This window comes from Anoplopoma fimbria, chromosome 10 (assembly GCF_027596085.1).
Source record: "Anoplopoma fimbria isolate UVic2021 breed Golden Eagle Sablefish chromosome 10, Afim_UVic_2022, whole genome shotgun sequence".
Taxonomy (NCBI): domain Eukaryota; kingdom Metazoa; phylum Chordata; class Actinopteri; order Perciformes; family Anoplopomatidae; genus Anoplopoma; species Anoplopoma fimbria.
The window spans coordinates 19,723,931-19,750,468 of NC_072458.1; the positions used below are offsets into that span (position 1 = coordinate 19,723,931).

The following is a 26,538-nucleotide window of genomic DNA, read 5'->3' on the forward strand; positions in this document are numbered from 1 at the left end:
AAGTCAAAGTGACCTTTATGCTCTTGGACAGCAGTGGTTATCACTTTTTCAGATTACACCTGCCGTTCCTTTTAAAGCAGGTGTTGCAGAAATCTGTAGCGCATTCATGCTTTTAAAACATAAATGACATTTGCTTCAGAGAATTCCGTACCCACAGGCAAATTGGTTCCTGTCACATGAAAATGGCTGTGTACCATCAGAGCCGAGAAATCTTTTTGGGGATGAGACAGGCGTACCTGTAAGATATGTCAAAGTTAAATAAAGTCGTAGCAATCAAGACTGCCACAGCGTATTTTCCAATTTGGGTTAATGTGATATTCCTGCAAGAAATCAGCCCGTCGCAGCTCCCTTTGGGCTCTCAGATCCTCAAAAGTGCGGCAAAAATCACAGATCAAACACCATAAAATCAATTACATAACACGCAGGATACAACCAGCATGTCTGCCTGAGGCCCTTCTGTTAATAACAAGGTATTCCTCATGTCAACACTACAGGCTAACATGCATTCTTCACCTGCACTGATGAGCACACACGATTATGAAATCCACATTTCATCGCTCGCTGGCTGCTTCTTCCCGATCCTGACAATAATTATTAGGAGAATTGCATACAGGCATACGTGTCATTAGGAGGCACCGTGAAGAAAAGAAGCAAGGGAAGGGGGTGGTGGGGGGGTTGCATCTTTTTTAAGTGTTGGTAATAAAATGTAGCCGCCACCTCCTGAAGAACTCCTGGCCAATGGGAACCCATTGAACAAATTTATATGTTTCCTCAGAAACTGCTTGAGCTTCCCCTGCGCCAATTCTCTCTGTCAGTCCTTAACATGCGCAGGTAGGACAGACTTCTGGGATTTCATGTCCGTGGCTCCTTCTGCTCCTGAATCTCACCACTGCTCCTCGTCGCTGAGCCTGACTGTCTCCTGTCAAGGAGGGGATTGAAACATGGCCTTCCCCAACTCTGGTTTGAAGAGGTAAATATCACATGTTGAATTGATGTCTTTGAGCTCTTCGTGTGATTTACAGGATACTGAAGACCCATTTCAGACTGGGTATTCACTAATTATCTATTTCTAATCTTCATGTAGATGCCACATTTTCCGTCTGACACTGGGAAAGTTAAGATGTGTAGTTTAGCATGGACTTAAAAAACAAAAAAAATCCAACCCACTCATGCAGCACATAAACTTCTACTGTGTAGCACTTCTACAAAGTAAAAGAGTCTTTAGCCCTTCAGTTTTTCAATTCAGTTCCTTGGGAAATAGCTTGAATGACTGAATTTACATTTCATTAACACCTACAGCATCATCATCTGGGGAAACATTTTCACACATATATTGCTCAAAGTCTTAGTCTGTACTTTTTCTGCAACAGACAATTAAATTACACGGACGATTGCTTCATTCACAACAGCGATCCATTTTGGTGTAATTAAGACAAATGAGGTAGCAGAAATCATGCCAGGAGTGCTGGCTCAGTCTCAGGATTCTGGGAGCACCTAAGGAACATCGCAGCATGGGTGGCTGCGGAGGGGAAAGTCCCATCAAATGTTGATGAATGTCAGGTATTGAAGAAGATGACATGTCATTACCTAATTGACTTTGACTGGTATTTACTGGAATATATTTGGGGATTTTTCTTCACTTTTGAACTGTGGCAGCACATAAACCACAACTGTGTGAAACCACAACTTGAAACACAACCTTTGATCTTGCAGGATGCAGATAACACACATTTATAATTACAGCATATTTCATATTGGTGCATGTTTGACAGCATGTTGCGTTAGTATGGTGGCATAGTAAAACTATGGGAAGCCATGCATGCAGCCTAAAGCCTACATTAGGACAGCTGTAAATCTCTAAATCTTTCAATCTTCAAATGGCTTTCATGTCATTACTTACAGTGAAAACTTCCCTGAGGATCTCTTTGTCTGCTAGGCAACACATTTCAAGCAGCAATTGTATTTGCAAGGTTGCCGCTGTATCATCCTTTTATTGCGTACCAAAGAAAAAAAGCAATGCTTTTGTTGATTTTGATTCCAAATGAAGTTGTCATGCACAGAACTGAAACGTGTGACTTTGTATTATGAGAAGTGAGAAGCTTATTGTAAGATTATGTAACAAGATCCTTTCGGGGAAATGCTTTCACTTAGATAAACTGTGACTTTGGCTGTGATTAAAATATGACTAATTTGCCATAAATTCTGGTAAATCAGGACTTTTTTTTCCAAGCAAAAAAGCATGTCTGAAACTGCGTCGAACGAATCCGCTCCAGAAAACCTTTTGCCTTCGGGAAGAGTTTAACAGTTCAACAAACAGAAATTCTTCATTAACATAAAACCTCGACACAGTGCAGAGCTGAGAGGCTGTAGCGTCTTAAGGCACTGCTAACTCATCAGTCAGGCTCAGGATGGCCTCTAATCCTAATTGATTAACGATGTCCTCACTTCTGTTTATTCCAGTAAGGTTTCTCCACTATCTGAAAAAACTCCTTTCCTTTCTCCACACTTGCTGCACAAGTTCGCAAACCATAAATTATGAGCCATGTTTTCCTCTTCCACTGGTCATCCCTCGTCATTACTTTTCTCAGAGGTCTTTCAACTTGCAAGTCAGTCATTAATGTTGCAAAAATGTCAAGCTTGCTAATCCAAGAGCATAATTAAGACTGACCTTACACTACAGAGAAGTCTTGATTATCTGTAACCTGCCCCCGGAAATGGTTAGCTTAGCTTAATGTAAAAGTAAAAGCTAGCTATATACTAAGTAAAACAAATGTGCCAATCAGTGCCTTTTAAAACTAGCTAATTAACGTGTTGAGATCTTATTGGTTTCATACGTACAAAAGCTTAACAGACAAAACACCAATTCGTGGCCTCACAGGTGGTCTTACCTATGCTAAGGTAACGCTAACTGTCTCCTGGCTACTTCTTTATATTTGACATTTGAGGCCGATCAATCTTTCCATCTAACTTTCATCAGTGCATTTTCCCAAAATGTCAAACTATTCCTAAATAACTCCGGGTTGATACATTTGAAGGGTGAAACATTGAAAGCTTCCCTCTTGTCACATTTCATCAGTGACATGTAGCTGCACCTGTCTGGACTGTAGATGGATCTGCGTGGAAGGCAGGCAGCCTATCCCACTGGGGCTCTGAAGATGCTCCTTTAACGTGAAGGGCAGAATGTTAAAGCCCAGACCTTGGTTGCTTGGCCATTAGTCATTTATCTGACAGTTCACTCACACACACACACACACACACACAAACTTACTCCTCAAGCAAACACACATTTGCAGGAGAGTTCACACGCCAGAGATGGGTTACGCCCTACGAAACACCAACCGAATCTAATTAATTTCTCATATTGATGAGCTACAACCTTTGCTTTTGGAAAGGACTCCTCACTATCACCATCAGTCATGTTGATGATGGATTTGGGAGTGCTGTGGAAAGCTTTCAAACCTCAGGACACACATTTGTAGGTGTGTTATGATCGCTTTAGGGAGAGCTAAGGGACAGCTAATGCTAGTGAAAGTGTGGAGAAAATGTTGCACCGCTTAGAGACTTCTGTGTTAAATGTCTTGCATGGCTATCACAGTCATCTATCATCCACCTTCTACAGTATTTGATAGTGAAATGATCTGATTGGTTAAGTTAGACCTGAATGGGCGAAGCCAATAAATCATAGTTATAGCATATGAATGCTTTACCAATGTAAGAATACATTTGTTTCATTTTATAAATCAATCCAAACTCAAAAGTCAACAGTCAAAAGCTATTTCATCTATTGTTATAATAAAACAATCTATCATAGCAGCTTTAATATTTTAAGCGTAGTTCATTGTGAGCAATAAGAGACGACCAGTTTAGCTAACTGATGTTAGAATTCCATTAAAAGCTCCTCCAAGATGTATTTACTGTCATATCCCATTATAGTTTGATCTTCACTGGAATGCAAAGCCAAAACAATTTGCTGAAGCTGTGTAAACTTTTTTCTTTCTATTTATGTGCCCTGGAAGAGCACAGAGGACACCAGCAAAGTGCTTCATGTGAAGGGTTTTATTGATTCAGACACAAAGAAACTGTCAAAGAGAATTAGATGCCTGGCTGAATACTGATTTTCTCCATCATTCCTGAACAGAAAGCTACCGCGGCAGCTATCGATGTCGGCCTGCTCACCTGTCTGTGTGGCTCTGCTGTCCCTCCTCCTCGCACCGGCATTTGGACGTAAGTCACCCAGAAGTCATAGCACAATCATTGACACATTACAAAATCTGAGCACTGTATATTGCATGAATGTCACCAATACCGTGAAACTGTTTGTCCTGTAAACACAGGCAAAGAGGACTGTTAACGACGTCATTCTCATTATCAGATCTCACAAAGCAAAGGCCAGAAATAGCAGACGCACTGTGCTGGTCTGTGTCGTAGGATTAAATCAGATTAAATGTCCCCTCTGATAATCACAACAAGTCAATTCTCTGCAGATGTTTTGGGACACAGTAAATCTATCACTGACTCACAGTGAGTGCCACTTACAGTAGGTGTACTGCTTTTTGAAACGCGCCTCGTTACTACGGTGCACACACTCGCAAATGCATGCGACATCTTAATTGTGGTTCATCTCCTGCTCATTGCACTAATGACTTGCTTTCTGAGCGTAATGCTGCGGCATGCAGTGACTTTAACAACTTGAGGCCCACATGCAGTCAGATAAGTGTTTAGTGGTAGTAAATATGGGATTATAAATACCGTCTCACCACTATATCTCGTTTCTCAGCAGTTATGTGGGATCTGGGAACGGCTTCCAGATGTGTTGTGTTCACTCTGCTCACTGTAAATGAGCTGACTCAGGTGGAGGCCCTCCGGCTGCCACCGTTGAGGTTTCATGGGTTTTTTTGAGAGGCATTCCCCCCTCCTAACTGCAGTGTAGTGACTCAGGGATAGCCCCCTCTTCTGACACATACAAGGAATTGATTGTCCACTTGTATGTTAGAGGGGCGTTTGTTTAAAACATGTCTGTGGATCTGCTAAATGTGGATCAAGTACTAAAAAAGATTTATTGAAACTGAACGAGTAGGAACTTTTCTTAATTCACCTAACGCACGTTTATTATTAAGTATTTTATTTTGTAGGTTAACAAAACAAAAACTGAAAGTATAGATTTCACAATAAAAGCTCAAATGACATGGCGGTTTGATGGATGCTGGTTTCAGTTTCCACCATAGGAGACTTCCATCTTGATAAATCATACACATAAGTAGACAGGAAAGTGGCTGACCTGACCATATTGACCTTCTTAAATGTTTCTGATGATATATGGCTATGGCCACAGTCATGAAACACTAGCTGCCATAATTATTAACATTTGGTTTCCATCTCTGGGGACATATTTGGATCACAAAGGTTGTCTGCATTATGAATCCCAAACACTGTGTTGATTTGTGTGAAGTGTAGTTGTAAGAGGAAATGTGCATAAAAAATGTAGCACAGTGCATTATGATGTAAATCCCCTCTGATGTCAAAGACTTTGCTTTTCACTTGTATTTGTCTCCTGGCAAAGCCAACTGAATAAGACCGACCGGTGATATATTGCATTTATTAAATTCAGTTTAGAATTGGATTAAAAGGATAACAAGATATTTTTTTTTGTCCTATCAGAACTAGACCTCAACCGATTGGATGGCGATAACGTCTGCCCACCAATGAGAAGTGGACAAGACGATCTTCCAGGTAAACAAAAGCTTGAAAAATCCCTGAGAAAGAAAATAGACTATTCAAAGGAAGGCGGTGAGTTTTAATTAGTTGAACAGGGTGGGCCGCCTGATGTCACAAAACACCGCTGGATTTCAAATGAGGCAAATAAAAATGTTCCACTTGAGCTTAACAGAATTTTTGTTGGAACAATCCGAACTCAGCAAGATTGTAATTGCTCACACACACACACATCTGCGCTCATGCTGCTCTGTGGTTTGAAAACGTGTTGTTGTATAGAAAAGTTCTTTATTGCACATGTGATTCATTATCATCTTGCTTCCTTTTTTTTTTTTTTTTTTGCTCATTTCATAAAGATTATGTAAAGCCACATAATCTCAATAAAACAAGCTCCTCACTGTCTGTTGTGATCACAAAATAACCTTATCAAGATACCAGAAAGTAAGAAAAATAAATCCTCCATAACCTCAATATTAATTATTCATGAAGTTAAAAACTTTAAGCTCCTGAATTTGTGTCCAGCTATCATTTAAAACTTTATAATATATACATCATAATGCTAGCACTCATAAAGTCTTAATGCTAATAGTTGTGTGTTCAATGCTAATATTGTTGCTTTTAGCGATGCTGTAACAATAAGTGCTACTACAGTCATAACTTCCACTGACGCCACCATCATATAAGTCATATATTATCCTTTGTAGGTTTTGATCTGATCACCCAGTTCCAGCTGGATGTGATCCCTCTGAAAGGTGTGAGGAAGGTGGACGGCTCCACTACCCTTCAGGTGGCCTACCGCCTCGACAGGGAGGCCAACTTCCAAATTCCAACAATGTAAGTACAGTAAAAGACGGTTTAAAGGAAAACAGATAAAAACACACAAGAGGCAGCAGTGGTCCTCCTGATGCAGGTGTTGCATTATTACAGGTCCGCCACAGATGTTACTGAATGGCAAGCAGCATATAATTGGTAGAGAAAAACATGTCTGAACCTATTTGGCAGACTAAAAAGCATTTTTGTGTATGTGTGTGAGTGAATGGGGGATTGGAAAAGCACCTTTTGGACCCTACTCGAAGCCCTTTGTATATATAAGGAGGCTTATATCACCACGCCTTTTGGCAATGATTTATCTTCTGCGGTACATACTCCTTTAAATGTTTTTAATAAGAGGTTAGTTCAAACAACATGGCTGGATTACCCCGCTTTGTGGGCCCCTATTGAGCCACCCACCAGCGGAGGCTGAGATATGCTATCCTGGGTATCAATCGAGCTTAAAAACAGAGAATCCTAGATTACACATGATACAATAACACGACTCTTTGACAACAATGTATTCATTAATTAACACAAGACCTACCAAGATGACCCTACATTTCCCATAATGCATCTCAATAGTATCTTTCATAAGACCGTCAGTGCCAGGTAAATGCCCAGGTCTTTTTCTACAATTCTACACCACTGGTTTTTAATGCAGACTGTCAAAATCAAAAATTTGTAGAAATGACATCCTTTTTTTTCAGTCTATAATGCAGTACTGTGTAGCAACTGCAATATAAAAAAAGAGACCTTTTAAGCACTTTATTTGACAAATGATATATGATGATAAATGTGCAGGTTAATGTCTTTTTCCGCTTTACATAAAGATGTGTCCTGCTTCCCAGTTTGCCTGCTGCAGTCTGTTTTGGCTAATCTTTTCCTGCAGGCCAGCTTTCCTTAAGCTGTTATGCAACTCACTGGCACCCGGCACCTACGCCACTCAGGCCTGTCGCACTGAATGTAAATACATGTTTATTTCCCCCACAAGGCCCGTGGCACAGACTGTGCTTTGAAGTCCGCCCTTGCCAGCAGGCTCCATGCTGCACTCCCCTCCCATCTCTTTTCTGCCGGACAAAAGCGGCACAAACTTTAGACTTGTCACCTCAGGCAAAGCTAGAGAGTGGTCTTCATTTGTTTTATTGGCAAACAGGAAACTCTTTTTTTTTTTATTACCTCACCTTGATCGTTTACAAGATGGTAAAAGTCCGGTTGCAGCGGCCATCTATGAAGGCACCACCTACTGAGAATGTGGCTTGTTAAAAAAACAGAAAGCACCAGACTGTGGATGCTTAACCAGCAGTGATTTATGCGCTGAGGCAACCTTTTTGATCAAAAAGCACACCTTATTTTTTTGAAGCACTTTTAATTTATATGTATCTGACTCTCAAAGACTTGATTCGATGACAGTTTTGTTAAATGGTGTTTATTTTGTGATCATGAATTAAGGTGGAAATTAAAGATTTTTTGAGCATTATAACCCAGCTGGGTTATAGATACCATTGAGCTTTTCCTTGATACCTCAGTTAATTTGAACCCCTGTGCCAAATCTCTCTCATAGGCTGAACTTCCCTCGCGGCTTCCCTGACGAGTACTCCGTCATGGTGACCTTCCGTATGATCAAGAACACAGTGAGCAAAGTGTGGAACGTCTGGCAAATAGTGGACGAAGACGGCTACAAACAAGCCGGACTGAGGCTCAACGGGGACCAGCAGGCTCTGGAGTACTTCCTGATGGGCGCTGATGGCAACCTGCAGACCGTCACCTTCCCCGGCCTTTCTGTGCTTTTCAACACCAAATGGCACAAAGTGATGATTGGCGTGGAGCGCGACCAGGTCACTCTGTACGTGGACTGCCAGCCTGTGGATCAGAGGCCCATCAAGGGGAAAGGCCCCATCAACACAGAGGGAGACACACTTATTGGCAGGCTGGATGCTGATCCCGACGCCTCCGTAGTGGTAAGTGAGGATGGAGAATTGCCTGCTGCATTTAATCATGTTCACTGACTCCACTTCCAGGGCTCTATCAGTGAAATGGTATTCTCTGTGAACTAACACATTCAGGTTTATATGTGTGCTGAGCTCTGCTATAATTCTAAAGTGCTGCTTTCACAGCAAAGCTGCTCAGCTGGGTTCCAGTAGGGGGGAAAAAAGAAAAACTTAATCCCTGCACAAAATAGCATTGATGGAACATTGAGCTCAACAACCCATGGAGGGAACTGATTCAAAGCTACAAAGAAATGATTGCACCATAAGGCAGCAGTTCAACATTCTTTTGTCAGTGTCTGAAAATGAATGCAAAGTACTGTATTTGCAGTAACATTGACATCTCTTTTCAGTTTGAACTCCAGTGGATGTTGATTCACTGTGACCCGAAGAGGGCCCAGAGAGAGAGCTGCAACGAGCTGCCTGCCACCGAGGTACAGTAACAAGGACTTGGATCTGCTCAGCATCTGCTGTGGTTTGTGGTTTTATTCAGGTTGATAGGGAATCCAGCATGCCGAGAGAAAAACAAGGGCAGAAATGCTGAGATGGAGTTGCAGAAGTGTCAAACATACTGCCAAGCATTTTCTTTTCGTACATCCAGCAGTTGCAGTTTATCCAAAACAATTTGCAAGTTGGACAACAGCAGATTAGAGTTGTAGCTCTTCAAACATTTTTTGCGAGGCAGAGCAGTTGAGGAGAAGGCCGACATGATCTCATTGGCTGTGTTAAACCGCCAAGCCACAAACACTAGGCTCCTTAGCTAACTTCAATAACAAAGAGGAAGTTTGATCGAATTAAAAGAGTGAGATTAGAAACCCAACCTGCATAGTGTGCATATTGCAAGATTTTTGTGGTTACCTTTTCATGTAAAGTCAGCACAGAATACAGCATGTGGCACTTGTGTTAACGTCAGTTGGCCACATGCAACATGGAAACAATATAAGGCAACAACAACAACATGGCTGTATCTAAACTGAAAAAGTCTCCGATTACACTGACTTTGCTTTCACGAAAATTGGGATGAATTAAAGGTGTTATCATGGGTACATAAAATTTAGTAGGCCCATATTAGAAAATGCTTTAACAGGAAACATATGTTGGCCAGCCTGAAATAACTTTCCAAATACAGACACGCTACCTGCTGCTACTTGATTATCAGCTGACAGGAATGCAATATAACACCTGCCGCCTGCTGTTTAAGACCATTAAAATGTGGTTTTCTCCACCCATGTTGCAGAGGAACAAGGGTGGAGCTACCTTGCAACACCCAACAGAGTGAACTCTGAGAAAAACGTCTGTTGAATTTTATCCCTTTTTACCATTTTGCTTTCATGAAGGGTCAGCAGGTTTACCACCGTTATTACAACCCTCATTTAAGAGTCAGTAAGCTTAACTAGCCAACGAAGATAGCTTACCTTAGAATGCACTTTTTAAGGTAGTACAATGAGAAATAGGCTTCATAGGTTAGTTTTCTCCTTTGTTCTTGCATTTTTCTCAGGGTTTCCTTTATTTAGCCAGAAAAAAATGTGGTTCTTTAGCTTCAATATTAAAGTTAAAAGTTGTATTCTCAAGGTACGTTCAAACAGAAAGCAAAGCAAGTTTTAACCTCATTCTCATGCGTTTGATCTCAGAACGCCAATTGTAAACGTTGTCTAAACTAGCTAGAAATAGATAAGGCCTCAACTGAACTTCTGAATTTCTATTAGTTCCCTCCAGGCTATCTCCTATTGACTTTTTTATCTGTAGCTTATGTTGCTGAGGTTGATTCTTAAAGCCCCTGGATAGCTCAAATGTTTTTGTGTGGTTGAAACATTTTTAAGCAAGGATATTTGTACAAAATCTCCCTGCTTTTTTTTGTTTTTTGTTGTAACATTGACTGGGAAAGTCAAGTTATTATGACAGGCAATTTGACACTTAGTAGTAATGTAGTGCCGAAAGGTAAACAAATACGGATGTTCAATGTCGGACAGAATCCCTCATTCAAAGTAATGAGTTATGACACCCACATTTAACTGATATACTTCTATATTCCATTTCCATTTGGCTTTAGCACATCTAATGAGATTTTTTGCCTGAGAGAAATACGTGTAGCCTGTAATGAAAATGCCACTCTGCTGTATCACATCTCATTTTGTTGAATGTGAATGCAAATAAGCTGGAGCGTTTTTTATTTCGGTATATCAAAATGCAAATATACCTTTCCACTGTACACAGAAATATTTCCTGGCCTGGTGCACTCTATTCAATTTCAGGCTAACATTCCTGCATCAAGCTGTGAGGTGGTTTTGAACATGGGGAGTGTTGGTACTATGGGCTGTATATTCAAATGACAGCATGATATACTCACTTCTAAGAACATGAACAGGCTTCTGCTGACACTTTTGGTGAGGGTGGTGTGACTACTTTCACTAACTCTCCCCTTATCTGATTTCTCTTGCTTCTTCAGATGTATGCCAATGCTGAGGTATTTATTTTTCTACCTACTCTACTTCCTTTTTTGCTCTGTAATTTTAAACCAATAATCTACTTCAGTGCTTCGGTTGCCTAATTGCCTCATTGCCTTATTGCTTTGTTCTAAGCCTAATTTATGGTGTGGTTTTTTTTTTGCTTGGTTTCTATTTTAGAGCACAGAGGAATATATATTGTGTATATATATATATATATATATATATATAAATATGAATTGTATCTGAAATTTACCAAATTGGAAACATGCCTGCAGGCTGTAGAAATACACACGCACTTTAACACAGACATTAAGAATAGCTACATCAACATATTTGTACCAAATGAAATGGACCTGCTTAGCGCAAGCATTTCTTATATTTTTGTTGTATTGCTTTACATATCAGAATATATAAAAAGCCTATGGTATAACATAGTTTATTATTGTGGTTAAATGATTTGATGAATCCAGTCTCTGAAGGTGTACGTTTCATGATTTGTTTTAATCATAAGTTTCATTAAAAGCTATATTCCTAGTTTTAATCCAGCCACTTCACTGTCATATGCTGACTGGTTGTCTCCACTCTCAGCCTGACAAATCAATCCAAGGCCCCCCAGGAGTCTCTGGCCCAGAGGGCCCCCGAGGGCCATCAGGAGAAAACGGCAGGGATGGAAGAGATGTAAGTGTTTCCGCCTGGAGTCCTTTATTGACTGAATCACTTCGTAACACAAAGCAAATATTTTTCTTTGTTTGTCTCTGCTTTCTTTAACTATGTTGTTTAATTCATCCCTCCAGGGTCTTCCAGGTTCAACTGGCAGTCCAGGCAATCCTGTGAGTATGAAATGTTAAATGATGTACTGACAAACTACTTTGAAGGCTGTCAATCCATTCTCCCTCTTATTGTGTGATTTACTTTGACTTTACTTCTGTGTTCAAGCATTCACAGAATTTTAGAACTGATTTGTCCAATGAATTGGCATTACAAAATATCATGAATTGCAGAGATCGCACCCAGAAACTCTTACCTGTTTTTTTTGTTGTTTTTTTTAAAGTAAAAAGATAATGTATGTAGCGTTCAGTGGCATCGGGCATTCTGACATTTGGTAATCAAGGTAATTTTAACAAATCAACAAATAGATTTTTAAACCACAGTGAAATGCTGCAGGGGGTTATAACCCACCACATGACTGAAGCCCTTTCATTTGCTTTACTTCATCCATTACTCAATGTTTTTTTCCTTCTTCCCTCTGGGCATTGTACATCAAATAAGGACCAGCAGTAAGATAAAGGAGGGACATTTCTAATTGTACATTTTATTTATACAAGTCAAAAGCAGGTCAGTCAGAGTAAATGCTACTGCTTTGAATGTTTTAAAGGGAAATGGAGGTTACTATACCATTGATGCTATTGTTAAATCAGGGTCTAGGTCAACATCAAGTAAAACAACGTCAGCAACATGAGCGCTTATGTCTAAACCAAATTTATTTGTTTTTTTCAGATTATCAATTATAAACATACAACTTTCCATACTGTAGCCTCACTAGAATTAACCAGAAAAGAGGACAAAGCCCAGATAATCAAACAAAAATAACCAACAATGTATAAAAGAGCAATGGACTCCATGGGGGGTGCAACAAGTAATATTAAGCTATTTACATTAAATAGCCCGACGCTTCTGTCTTGACACAAAGCCATGTAAGCTACTCTCTAACTTGCTTAAGACAGTACTTTGTAGCCACAAGAAAGTGTTCCCTTCCAGTGCGTCATTTTTCATAGCCTAGACATCCCAATACCCATGTATGACTCCGGAAAACCCATGGAAATGTTTGAAATTTGCAATCTGGTGTAAGAATATGGCAATCATTGTATTGTCATGCAGTCCTTAAAATTTGATTTGGGTTGCCGAATAAATTTGGAGTATTTCATCCATCTTCTTTTGTTTACCATGTATATGTGCAGTACACCTTTGAGCCACATAAGGGAGCCTGAATGTTCATGTTGTTTTGATCATTGTATCCTGTCTTGACACAGAGACAAATGTAACATTTATATGTTCAAGCAGATTCGTTCTTATGTTGCTTGTAGTAGTGATTGAAGAGAACTTGCTGCATTCCCAAATTGTTCCCCTATTTTGAATTTTCTCTTAGGTACGAACACAATTTACGAGTGGCTCAGACCTGTCGGAGGAGTCTTGTGCAGTAGTCTGCTATTATCCATATAGTTTTTTCACTAATGGAATGTACATTATTTACAATTTTGCAATAGAAAATGCTATACAAATTACACTTCATGATTCTGTTGACATTATCCTGTTTGGCTCCGCATTAGGAATTATAATATAATTCAAAATTGACTATTGATGCTATTGTATAACACAACAATATCAATAAGCTGCAAAACTACTTAAATTATGCACTTATTGAATGTAAATCTGTCTCTGTATTTTGGGAAAATACTGCTGTTCTGTATTTTGAATTTTATCCCTTTATAGTTTTCTTGAAAGTCAGTCGTCTTACAGATAAAACAAATATATATATACAAATATATATAACAGCCCTGACACATTTGAACTATTTTAACTGATTGGACCTCAGTGTTAAGTGTTAAGTGGAGGCAACATATTTACTGGTGTGTCTCTGCAAGTTATTGTTGCCCTTTTCCCTTCAACCCGATTGTTATCTGCATAGCCTCACAGAAGCTTGAGTTGTCTTGAACAGCAAGAGCGGTCTACCTTTAATTGATTAAATGTGTCACTGCCTCTAGTTATCTTAAGCAACATTGCCGAGAGATGCAGGAAGAAGATAAAGCTGTTTTATCGTAGTTGTGTCTGTTTCCCAGGGCAGCAAAGGAGAGCAGGGGGAGATCGGTCTTCCTGGACAGAGAGGTCTGCCTGGCCTTCAAGGAACAAGTGTAGGAAATATCACCTCGTCCACTGACACACACTCTTTTCTAATATCTGCCAGTACTGTCTGTGTGTGATGGTGTGTTTACTGTCTGCAGGGTTCTTCTGGTCCAATGGGTCCCAGAGGCCTTGTAGGGGAGAGAGTGAGTAACCAGTTATATAATTCAGAAATCATACAGTTAAACAAATTGTGATTCTTTACAGACTTAAAAACCATAATGTTAAAGTTATGAATGTTATAAAAATGCCATAGTATAGTATGTGGTAAAATGTCTTTAAATAAACAAACTATAGTATGGTATGAAATATTTATTTAAAAAGTAATTTAAAAACTGATATATGTCATACAAATTTAATAAAAAGTCATAATGTAGTATTTCATAAAAAATATTAATGAAGTCATAATATAATCTGTCATAAAATTAAAAGTTATAGTATAGTATGCTATAAAATGGCATAAAAAGGAAGATTATATGTACATGTGTTTTTCATGTTATTACATTTTCATTAAAAATTGTAAAAAAAAAAAAAGTATGTCATATTAATGTCATTACAAAAGCATATTTAAGAATGTCATAAAAAGTCACAGTACAGTATAGTATGTCATAAAAATGAATAAAAAAGACATATAAGTACATCATTACAATGTCATAGTATATTTTGTCATATAAAGTTATAGTATAGTATCACGTAAAATAAAGTCATAGTATAGTATGTCATATAGTACAATAATATGGTTTGTTTACCTCCTGACTGCAGGGTCTTCCTGGCTTCCCTGGACCCCAAGGTCCTCCTGTAAGTGGAAACATCTCTTATTAAAGCAACATGCATGGAAATGACACTGTAAGACACTGTCATACTAATATATATCTTATGTCTCTTGTTTCACAGGGCCCAGCAAGTGAAGGACCCCCTGTATGTGTTTGCAACATCTTCTGCTAAATTGTTAAACATTGTTGAAATGAGAATACAAGGCTTACTTGTGAGGTATCTTACAGGGACCATCAGGGAAACCGGGAATCCCAGGAGATGAAGGAAACATCGGGCCTGAGGTCAGAACAACACACATTCTAAGTTTGAATATGTTTTGATATTAACTCAGGTACTTGTGTGTTTCATGCTATACTTTATACTTCTACTCCACTACATTACATAGGGAAATACTGTATTCTTTACTCCACTATATATATTTTAAAGTTATAGTTAAACGCTATAGTTTCTACTTCCGTTAAATAATAGAAATTAAAATATGATATGCTAATAAAAAATAATACATCATTAAAGATAAAACAATTTTTGGCTTGTGACATTTTTGTCTACTTTGTTGGGAAGCACTAAAATACCGAACTGTGTAATAAAGTAATTAAAAGTAACTGCAGCAAATAACATCAGTCAAATGTTACTTCCATAATCCTGCATCAGTATTCACAATCTAAAATATCATTATGTAATATCAGTCACATGGGGAATTTCCCTGAGTACTTTTCCTGTGGATACTATGTGTTAAATTGGCTGATATACTTTTAGTTATACTACTTATATTGTAGTATTTTTTTGTTGTTTTATTGTATTGTTTCACTGAAGGAACTGAGTACTCCTTTCACCACAGAAAATAGTCGTAGACAAGTTTAAGAGTTTTATAGCCCTATAAATCAGTTTGATATGATGAAGTTATGGCTATACACCAAAGTTTGCATTTAAGTGATTGATATCAAATGTTAAGCAAATACTTCCTGTACATGCAGGGTCAACCTGGACCCAGAGGGCTAGCCGGCACCTCAGGGCTTCCTGGCCCTCCTGGTCCACCAGGGCCAGCGGTAAGGACCAGCACTAACCCATTAACCCATTAACATCTACAAGTGTATCTTTTTTAATACATTTCATACAATACACATATAACAGTGTGAATTGTATTTCACTTTTTGGTTGTCAGATTTATTTTTTATTTTTATTTTCATTTTAGATATTTGAGATCTAAGAGCATATATGCAGATATACTGATATTTAGCTGCTGATTGTTAATATTTGTCATGCCAAAATGCTAAATTACTCCAGTGACATTGGAGGCTCCTCATAGACCTTGACCATGAAAATCTAAAACAAGGCAGCTGATTGCGTCATGCAGAAATGTTGACAAAATGAAACGATAAATCAGTATCTGCATTACATTAATTGAAGCTCAATCTCAGCCACATACTGTATACTGACCAACTGTTGAACAGGTGTAGCCCATCATGACTCTATTTGGACACTCATACATTTCTTCTTGAGCTCAGATTTCCATGTGAAATCATGAGTGAATTGTGTCACAGTCTCTTTTCACCTTTCCTCTCTGGGATTTTTTCTGTTGGTGGATTTATGAGGACATCTAAACCCCCCCCGGCGTTGTTTTAGATGTCACTCTGCTGTCTGTTTTAGGGACCGCCTGGTGCCAGCATTGAGGGAAGTGGGGAACCTGTGAGTGTTTTACTAACTCCAAAGTTCATTTCCTGGATTGGTGGCAGTGAATTTATAATCAAATGGAGTCATTAAAGTTAAGTGTGATGATTGAGTCTGTTTTGTCCGTCCCATCTCTTCTCCGTAGTGTCCTGCTGCCTGCCCTGCTGGGCGACAGGGAGTGGCTGGTCGACCAGGGATAAAGGTAACAAATGTCAATAAAAAAACTATTTTTTTGGACTGCTACACAGTCGCCTACAAACTTTCGATTTAGTTTGGAGTTAGTTAGAGAATCAGTGGGGAATCCCTCTGTGGGATTAACAAGAATCTGATCAGATGCAGTATTGAATTCAAGCTTATAGCTAAAATAATAGACAAAAAAACTAAGCAAACTTGGACATCATGTGAAAAAAGATCATGTGAATTTTGTATCTTAGTAACAACAAAGTTATTTCTGATTCTTTATTTCATTGCATGATGCAAACTTTGACAACACGTTGAAATTCAAAATGTATTTTTCCCACTGAAATATTTAATTATTTGGATTATCATTCAATCTTGTGCACACATTCATGGTTCCCTGCAGATTAATTGTAAAGACTTTGTTGATCCCTTAACTTTCATTGAACACATTATCAGGTCAAACATCTAACTTTGTTCCAATATGTTAGTTCATGACCAAATACCTGCAAAACTAAAGTCATTTCCATCAGTCTCAGCTTGGTCTTTGGTACTAATTAGCAAATGCTAGCATGCTAACACACTAGACTAAGATGGTGAACACTGTATTTAACAGTATTTGTTAAACATTATCATGTTAAAATTGTCATTTTTAAATTTTTGCATTTTGACTTAAGCATTCATTTCAAAACACAGCCCCTAACTAGACTAATACAGCCTAATAAGCCTCACTGTAACTAATACAGTGAGGCTGTATTAGTCTAGTTAGGGGATTTAGTAGGAAATCCAAAAATTGCTTTGGAGTTGACTTTCACAATCAAAGCTATACATCCACTCTCATGCAGAAACCTTAAGATATGGCAGTAAGAAGATTAAATCTAATACATTTGTTGATAAAGTTGTACACAATTGTTTATATGATTTATTGTTGCCTTCAGGGATATGCAGGTTTGCCTGGTGAACCTGGAAAAGATGGAACGTCCGGAGAAAAGGTACTGTATGTGAGAGAATGGAAACAGAAAAACATCTGTTCAACAAATAGGTTTATTCTTAACATCCCTCCCTTACTCATGACACTTGAAAAGGTTCCTCTACACTTACAAACTACTGAGTGAGTTCCCGTTTCCTGTAAAAGGTTCTATGTGTGGAAAGAGATGGAGAACAACTTGCACATACATGATTAGATTGCAGCCTGTAAACAGCTTAATATGATTATCTCTGTTCTCGCAATTTGATTAATTTGTTCTTGTTTACCACAGGGAGAAGCTGGACTGCTAGGTGCTCAGGGGCCACCAGGACGCATGGGAGATGACGTGAGGGAACTTATTCTTCAGTCACAATTTGTTATTAAAGAACTTTGTGTGGTTCGTTCACAGTAAGTGATATAGATATGTTATTTAAAATGCTGTTTTGTCATTTCAGGGGCAAAGAGGGCCAATTGGATTCCCTGGAACCCTGGGAGAAAAGGGAGACAGAGTAAGTAAAGGCAGAGTTTCATAAAAATGTTTTGCTACCAAGGCATGCTAACAAATAAAGGTAACATTTACTGGCATGTGATGCTGATACAAACATTAGTTTCCTCCTCTCTGCTCCCCAGGGTACTCCTGGTTTCAATGGTGTCCCGGGACCTACCGGCCCACCTGGAGCTCCTGTAAGCACTCTTAGATTGATCAGCTTCATGTCCTCTGGTCTTTGGTATTTACTCTTAGAGCACTAGGACAGGATGTAATTGAAAAACTAACTCTCAGATGTGCGTGGGATGTCTTCTCTCAGGGTGTGGAGGGAATCCGTGGACGTCAAGGTTTGGAAGGGCCCAAGGGTGACGAGGTGAGTTCTACAATTCAACTTCTGGATTATCTTGCAAAAGCCTTATCTAAAATACTGTTTCGACTAAATTAGGGCGCTATGGGACCTCAAGGAGAGCAAGGTCCTTCAGGGGAAAAAGGAGACGCTGTAAGTACGCTGATGGGATCGGATGAATTTATTAATTCTTTAGCTCAGCGTTTTTGTGACTTGGTTATAACTGTGTTTTTGACATTACAGGGAGTGTCTGGTAAAGATGGCTTGGATGGAATGCCTGGAATTGATGGAGCTAAGGTGACTTTTCATTTTCAAAAGCAAATCATTTTTTGTTCCATTATAAATATCCACATATTGAGTTTTCCCCCAATTTATTTTCTCTTTTTTGGATGTAAAGCCTGTGATATTTATCCAGCTCTATTCATTATCATATTTGTATACATAATCTTCTACTTAACAGGGACAGCCTGGTACTGCAGGAGCTGTTGGTGGCAGGGGGATTGTGGGTATTCCGGTAAGTTCAGCTTCCTTTTCATTCACTTCATTGGCCTAATTTTCTACTATAATATGACATCTTTGGACATATAGCAGTACAACTTTTTTTCACTACATGATGAATTTTTTAGACATACTAAACTATGACTTTTTTAGTCATACTATGGTATGTTTTGTATGTCTTTTTATACAATATGACTTCTTTGGACATATAATGCTATAACTTTTTTATGATTTTCTTTAACATACAATAGTATGACTTTTTCTTTACATACTTTTTCCAACATATTTTTTCGTAGTACATCATTTTCAAGCCACTCTAGATTATTGCATTGTTAGAGCCTCTTGAAATCTAATAGGAGGTTATTTGTATGCATGAGTATGAATACATATTGGCCTCTGTAGGGGTGGCAATTTCTGTCCATCAGTCGTCCATTACTTTGAAATGTCTCAACAAATAAGGATATGACATGGAATGTTATGCAGACATGAATTCTTTTCTAATAGTGAATCCCAGTCACTTTAATGATCTCCTCACGTTTTCTCCGTACGCCACCAGCAGGTTGACTTTAGTGTGTTTTTGTAAATTATCTAAACACCAAACTAAGATGGAAAACATTACACACAATGCCATGTTCATGTCATATGGCATCATGTCAGATTTCCATAAGACTTGTCAAGAGGGTTGTATAAGATAAGATAAGATAAGATAAGATAATCCTTTATTAGTCCCGCAGCGGGGAAATTTGCAGGTATGATAAAAGAGTTGTTTTTTTGTACTGGTAAGGGCCAAGTCGGACATAATGGAGCCTTCAGAAACATTTCTCAGAAACTCCTAATCACGATGACTCTGATTTGGCATGACTGCAACATGAGTAAGGACTGGCTAATATGACTGTAGACTGGTTGTCTTGTTCAAAAGTAGTGTTTTATATTTATGATGCTACTTTGTTGACCCTTTTTTTTTTGTAAATGCACTCTAAGTTCTTCAATAACAAATCATTTTCTGTTTTCATATGATGTGTTGCGTTGTGTGTTCCCAGGGCCTGCCAGGAAAGCAGGGACTAGTTGGACCCTCTGGTCCAAAGGTAATTGGAATAATCGCTTATTTAATGAGGCATGTCCACATAGTGCATCCAAATGGTATCGCAGCACATCAACAGAACTCACTCAACCAGATCGAACTGACACATCCCTGTTTTGTATTTAGGGCGATGCTGGTGATGAGGGACCCATCGGCCCAGTTGGACCTCTCGGAAAGACTGTGAGATTCTTCCATCAAGCCCCTATATCACTCAGTATATTCATCGGTTAGTTTGATGCATGTGCTGCATGTGCTCAAACCCAATATCTGTTTTCCTGTAGGGTGAGCCTGGAGAAGATGGAGAAGATGGGAAACAAGGAGATAAAGGAGCAACCGTGAGTATACATTTAGTTTTTAGTTGTGTTTGGGACATTTTAAGGTTGGAGTTCTATTGATTTTTTGGTGTTTAATGGATATAAATTGTACTTTTTCTTGGGGTTCCAGGTACATCAATATTACTAAATTGATATGTAATCTGTAGATGTTGTGTTAACTCTATTTTTTTTTTTACAATTTCCAGGGTGCAGCAGGAAAACAAGGGCCAGTGGGACCTGCTGGTCCTCCAGGCATCAATGTGAGACTTATTGATTATTGATATAAAGTTCCATAAATGTATTTTTTGATGATTAAACTATAAGAAACAAAATTTTCAGAGCACATGTAATAGCCACACTACTTTACAAAGCAATGTGTGCTAATGATAAAGAGATTTTATAGAAACAAAAAAATCATATATTGCACAAAATATGAAATGTAAAAATGAATTGAATACATTTATATCTATATAAATGTTGTATTTCCAGGGTGACAAAGGAGATAAAGGTGATACTGGTGCCTATGGACTGAAGGGTCATCCTGGACACAAAGGGGATCAGGTTAGGCAAATCTCATTTTTACCAATATTACTTTCAACCCCCATAAAAAAATATATATATAATGAAATGTTTGGAAGTACCTCAAATAAAATTTCTCATGTGTTGTCTAGGGGCCTATAGGACCAATGGGACCAAAAGGAAGTATGGTAAGAACTATTATGATCTCAGTATTTGTTTTAAAAGTTTCTGTTAATGACTCTTTCACAGCCAGTTTACTGGTCCAAGAGTAACAAACTCGCCTTTTTACTTTTGCGTACAGGGGGACACAGGTATACAGGGAGATTCAGGCGTCAAGGGAGACCAGGTATGGGAAGCTAAAATGTTTTTGATAACTGTTGCCTGTTGAAAATGCTTTAACCTGTCTGTGAGTGGATTTGAAAGAAACAAACTAATCCTTGTGTGTTTTCAGGGCCCGCCTGGTGTTACTGGAATCAAAGGAGAGGTATTAAAGTCTGAGCTGCAGAATTCAAACAACACTACTGTTTCCACACTGTTGCCTTCAGGTCGGATAGAAATTGATCATTCCAACACTGTGCTGTAACACCTCCTATTACTGGTTGCTTGTATTGTATGTGAACATAATAATGTAAACTGAACCTACCCTACCTTACACACACAAAAAAGACTCAAGGCATTAAAAAGTAGCAGTTATAAAATGAATGGACATACCGCTTTGTAGTCTTATCAGAATGGGATCGTAATTGCTTTTTTTTTTTTTTTTTTTTTACCTCAAGCATGGTGAGAAGGGCCTACGAGGAGCGACAGGAGATGAGGGGAGAGCAGGCCGGCCGGGGCACGAGGGTTTGTCTGGTCCAATGGGATCTCGAGGGATGGAGGGTGAACCAGGCCTTCCCGGATCACCAGGCCCCAGAGGTCTACCTGTAAGTTTCACCAATTACCTACATTACTTTGGTTTAAGACCAAATACCATCAAAACTAATGAGAAGACCGTCAGCCTCAGATGTAATTCGTGCTGACTAGCAAATGTTAGCACTCTTAAAGGATGTGGCTCTGAGGAAGTGCGGGGATCAATCCCAGGCTTCTCCAGTCCATGTCAAGACACTAAAAGACACTAAACCCCAAACTGAGGCGTCAGTCCATGAAGTGGTGTGAATAGGTTTAGTTCTGATGGGTAGGGGGCACCTTGCATGGCAGCGACTGCTATCAGTGTATGAATATGTGTGACGAGGTGAATGATGACGTGTACTGTTAAGCACACTGAATTGCTGGAAGACTGGAAAGGTGCTATACAAGTCCGAGTCCATTTACCATAAATAGCTAAACTAAGACGGTGAACTTGGTAAACATTATACCTACTTTAAGACAGTGAAATGAAAAATATAAGTTCTAAAAACTTTTATTTAAAGATTTTATTCATCTCTTGCTTTAAAGCCATAATGAATATGCAGCAACCAGCTGTCACTTTGCAGTGTTAATGTTAATTCATTTATTCACAGGGCCCAAAAGTGAACGATGAGAAGCTTCGGGAAATGTGCTCAGCCGTTCTTGAAGGTGCAGTTGTTTACTTTAATTTGACATCATCACATCCATATCTGCATTTATAATTATCCCATGATACAACGCATTATGGCCACTTCCTGTTTTAAGTTGATTTGTTCATTGTCCTTGTAGAACAAATGGCAGAGTTTATGAAAGAGTTTCTAAAGAAGCCGGCAGCCATTGGTTCCCCTGGTACTCCTGGACCCTCAGGACTTCCTGGTCCCCCTGGACCAGCCGGAGTTTCAGGACCAGCAGGGGCTCCAGGGCTCAACGGTGCCAAAGGCCATCCAGGCTTTTATGGACTTCCAGGCGGACCAGGCAAAAAAGGTCAGTGAACATTTTAAATTCATTCTCTGCTACTTTATACTGAACTACAACAAGGACGGTCCTAAGATAACCAAAGCTGCTGACATCAGAAATCTTCAGTAAAGCCTTAAGTGCTTTGCAAATACTGTATCTGTTTCACCAGCACTGCTATTGATAAGCTGTGCTGCTGTGATGGCTGCTTTATGCTACTCCTTTATTTTCCTGGGGGGCTTCCAGAACCTATATGGTGGATGTAGTGGAAGGAGATTAAGCAAAAGTAAAAGTAAAAAAAGACAGCACACTGAAAGAAGTTATTCATAGCACCCTGCGGACAGGATTCGCCCATGTATGACATTATACATCCAACGATTCACTAAACAAGGCTGAATTAGAGTGGGGTCATTAAGTTTCCTAATTACATTGCTATAACTGTGAAAACAGTATGCCTCTCCGTTTCATTTTAGCGTTAATTTGTGTGTCCTCTACGCGCTCTTCTGTTCTGCAGGTGACGCTGGGGAAAAGGGAGAAAAGGGAGAAAAGGGAGAGGACGGTTTAGGAATCAAAGGAAGCCAAGGTGCTCCAGGTGTACCAGGTAAGACAACATTTTGTCATAATAATCACATCACTAAAAATGTTCCTCATTTCTATTAACTGTAACTAAAATTGTAATTCTCCTCACTGTTTATGTAAGGAAATATAATCTATTATGGTACTAATGAAAGGGGAAAACACTATCTAGTATGGTATTCAAATGTCATCAAAATATGCCATAGTCATAATATAGCATGTATTAAAAGAGTCATAGTATAGTATGCTGGAAATAACTTCATATTATAGTATGTAGAAGAAAAGTCATTGTATATATTGTCAAAAAAGTCATAGTGTAGTATGTCGAAATTAATCAAAAAAGTAATGGTAAAAAATTGTATACTTTGTCATTTTAAAGTCATAGTATACTATTTATTAAAGAATTCATAGTATAGTATGCCGGAAATAACTTCATATTATAGTATGTCGAAAAAAGTAAAAAAAGGTCATAGTATAGTATGTCGAAAAAATGTCGTAGTGTAAGATTTAAAAAATAATTCCAAAAAAGTTTGTCATTTTAAAGTCATAGTATACTATTTATTAATAAAGTCATAGTATAGTATGTCGAAAAAAGTTTAAAAAAAAGTCATAGGATAGTATGTCGAAAAAGGTTAAAAAAAGTCAAAGTACAGAATGTCAAAAAAAGTAAATAAAGGTCATAGTAAAGTATGTTGAAATAAATAAAAAAAGGTCATAGTATAGTATGTCGAAAAATTACTCAATGTATAGTGTGTCAGAAAATGTATGATAATAAAGTTAAGCATTCAAGGATAATTTATTGTCATTATGAAACACAGGGAAGCACAGCTGAATTCAGTTATAGTTTATTTACAATAAAAAAATTACAAACAAAACAAATCAAATACAGTAATGCATTCGTCATAGATGTTTATCCATTTGTTGTAACAATGGAAATACAGTTATACTTGGCGCTGGAGCTCCGCTCTTAAAATGTTCCCTGGATTGCCTTTGGTGAGAGTGGGCTGTGATTGGTGTTTGAATCATAGCTTCTAATCGGCCAATCGGCTGGCTGTCAGCTGGTTACAGCTGGGGGCGTATGACTTCCCTGCATGAACTAACGCAATGTTTCATATAGCAGCAACTAAAACAATTCATCATCAGGAAACACTGTTCATCAACTTTGACAATGTTTGAGCTCCAAGAATCATCAATGTAAACACAGTCCACTTCCTCTAGTCTCACTGGAGTCCTGCACGCCATCCTGCTGTCAGCCCTTCAAGTGTAGCTTGATCTGAGATTCCACAGTAGAGCCCGGTCTCTGTAAAGATGTGGACACAACAATCACTGACCCAGTTACATAGTATAGTATGTCTAGAAAAGTCATAGTATAGTGTGTCGAAAAAAAAGGTTGAAAAAAGTCATGAAAAGCCAAAGTATGTCAAAAAATGTAATTGTATAATATGTAGAAAAAGTAATATGAGTATAGTATGTCTATTAGAAATTTAATAAAAAAAAGTAATAGTATAGTATGTTGCAGAAAACTCATAGTATAGCATGTCAAAAGAAAGTAAGGGTATAATATGTCAAAAAATGATATTGTATTATAGTATGTCAAAAAATGATCATAGTTTAATATGTCAAATAAATCCATGAAATAGTCATTGAATGCCATGTCATATTGCCATATTAAAGTAACACAAAAACAGCCATAAAAAATCTTAGTGTAGTATGTCGAAAAATAAGTCATAGTATAGTATGTCAAAAAAAAATGTCATACTATAGTAAGACGTAAAAAGTGATAAAAAAAACTTGTACTATAGTATGTCAAAAACTTTTTTTAAAAAAAGTCAAAAATGTTACATTACAGTCATTTGTTTGTTGAAAAAAGTTTTAAAAAAGTCATAATATTGTATGTCGAAAAAAGTAAAAAAAGACATAGTATAGTATGTTAAAAAAAGTCATAGTATAGTATGTCGAAAAAAGTCATTAAAAAGTCATAGTATAGCATGTCGAAAAAAGTAAAAAAAGTCATAGCATAGTATGTTGAAAAAATTCATAGTATAGTATGTCGGAAAAAGTAATAGTATAGTATGCCGAAAGAAGTCATAGTATGGTATGCCAGAAATAATTTCATATTAATAGTCGATCGAAACAATTTTTGCAATAAAGTTTATAGAAAATGTCATTGTATAGTATTTCAAAACAAATGTCATAGTATGTAGAATAAGTCAAAGTATACTTTGTTTAAAAAAAAGTCATAGTATTGTATGTCGAAAAAAATTCATAGTGTAAGATTTCCCCCAAAATATGTAGTTTGTCATTTTAAAGTCACAGTATAGCATGTATTAAAGTCACAGTATAGTATGCCGGACTTAAATTCATATTACAGTATGTAGGAAAAAAAAATCCCATTGTAAGATTTCTAAAAAAAGATATAGTATAGTTTGTAATTTTAAAGTCATAGCATAGCTTGTATTAGAAAAGTCACAGTATATTATGCCGGAAATAAATTCATATTATAGTATTTCGAAAAAAAGTCATAGTATAGTATGTCGTGTTGAAAAAAATTGTCATAGTATTTCAAATAGTATCTCTATTAAAAAAATCATAGTATAGTTTGTTGAAAAAAAGTCACAGTATAGTACATCAAAAAATCTATTGAAAAAAAATCTGAAAAAAAGGCATGATTTAGTACGTCGGAAAAAGTCACAAAATAGTAAGTCTAAAACAAGTCAGAGTATATTATGTAGAATAAAAGACACAGTATAGTATGTCGAAAAGAAGTCATAATATAGAATGTCCCAAAAAATCTAAGTTAACTACGTCGCAAAATGGTGATAGAATAGTCTGTCAAAAAAGTCTAGTGGAGTTTGTCAAAAAAATCCATACAAATCCATAGAATTTGGTCATAGCATAGTAAGTAAAAAAAAAAAAAAAGCAAAAAAATGCAATAGTATATTATGTTGAAAGAAAAGACATAGTATGGTATGTCACAAAAATCCCTAAAAAATATGTCGAAAAAAAAGACATGCTATAGTATGTCAAATAAAGACATAGTATAGTATGTTAAATAAATAGTCATAGTATATTATGCTGAGAAAGTCCTGAAAAATATCATAGTATGGTATGCCATACAATGTCATTAAAAATATTCAGTCAAACGGTGATGTACGTAAATGTTTATATTAATTTCTTAGCAAATTAATTTTAATTTCATTTTGACTCTACTATAACATGTTTTGTATCTCCATTCAGGCCCACAAGGTGCTGCTGGCATTGGCAAAAATGGCAAAAATGGACAACGTGGTGAGACAGGAACCCCTGGTGTCCCAGGAGCAGCAGGACCACAGGGACCTTCAGGGCCGCAAGGCCTTTGTGATCCATCAACCTGTATAGGCAGACTTCCGCCTTTCTATATGGTCAGTGGAAAGAAGTCTGCCGGCTATAAAAACTAA

General features: G+C 37.8%; 1 protein-coding gene across 1 annotated transcript; it reads left to right on the top strand.

Moving 5' to 3' along the window:
* Positions 1–941: 941 nt before the first annotated feature.
* LOC129097751 (collagen alpha-1(IX) chain-like) lies at positions 942–26,538 on the top strand. Its single transcript, XM_054606651.1, has 38 exons — positions 942–970; positions 4,139–4,224; positions 5,659–5,730; positions 6,417–6,546; positions 8,087–8,483; positions 8,864–8,944; positions 10,957–10,974; positions 11,546–11,635; positions 11,752–11,787; positions 13,795–13,866; positions 13,957–14,001; positions 14,618–14,653; positions 14,750–14,773; positions 14,857–14,910; positions 15,604–15,675; positions 16,277–16,315; positions 16,443–16,499; positions 17,413–17,466; positions 17,734–17,787; positions 17,897–17,950; positions 18,072–18,125; positions 18,248–18,301; positions 18,374–18,427; positions 18,518–18,571; positions 18,735–18,788; positions 19,813–19,857; positions 19,980–20,033; positions 20,135–20,188; positions 20,374–20,427; positions 20,657–20,728; positions 20,839–20,874; positions 20,988–21,032; positions 21,138–21,170; positions 21,463–21,609; positions 22,186–22,240; positions 22,361–22,555; positions 23,040–23,126; positions 26,339–26,538. The coding sequence occupies exons 1-38, from the start codon at positions 942–944 to the stop codon at positions 26,536–26,538; spliced, it is 2,847 nt and encodes a 948-aa protein (XP_054462626.1).

What these genes read in the sequence shown, in the direction of transcription:
- LOC129097751 (XM_054606651.1), top strand. Translation starts at nt 942, where the DNA reads ATGGCCTTCCCCAACTCTGGTTTGAAGAG. An exon ending in CAGGACGCATGGGAGATGAC is followed by an intron (nt 17,788 to 17,896) that starts GTGAGGGAACTT and finishes TTGTCATTTCAG; the next exon opens with GGGCAAAGAGGGCCAATTGG. An exon ending in CTGGAATTGATGGAGCTAAG is followed by an intron (nt 18,572 to 18,734) that starts GTGACTTTTCAT and finishes TCTACTTAACAG; the next exon opens with GGACAGCCTGGTACTGCAGG.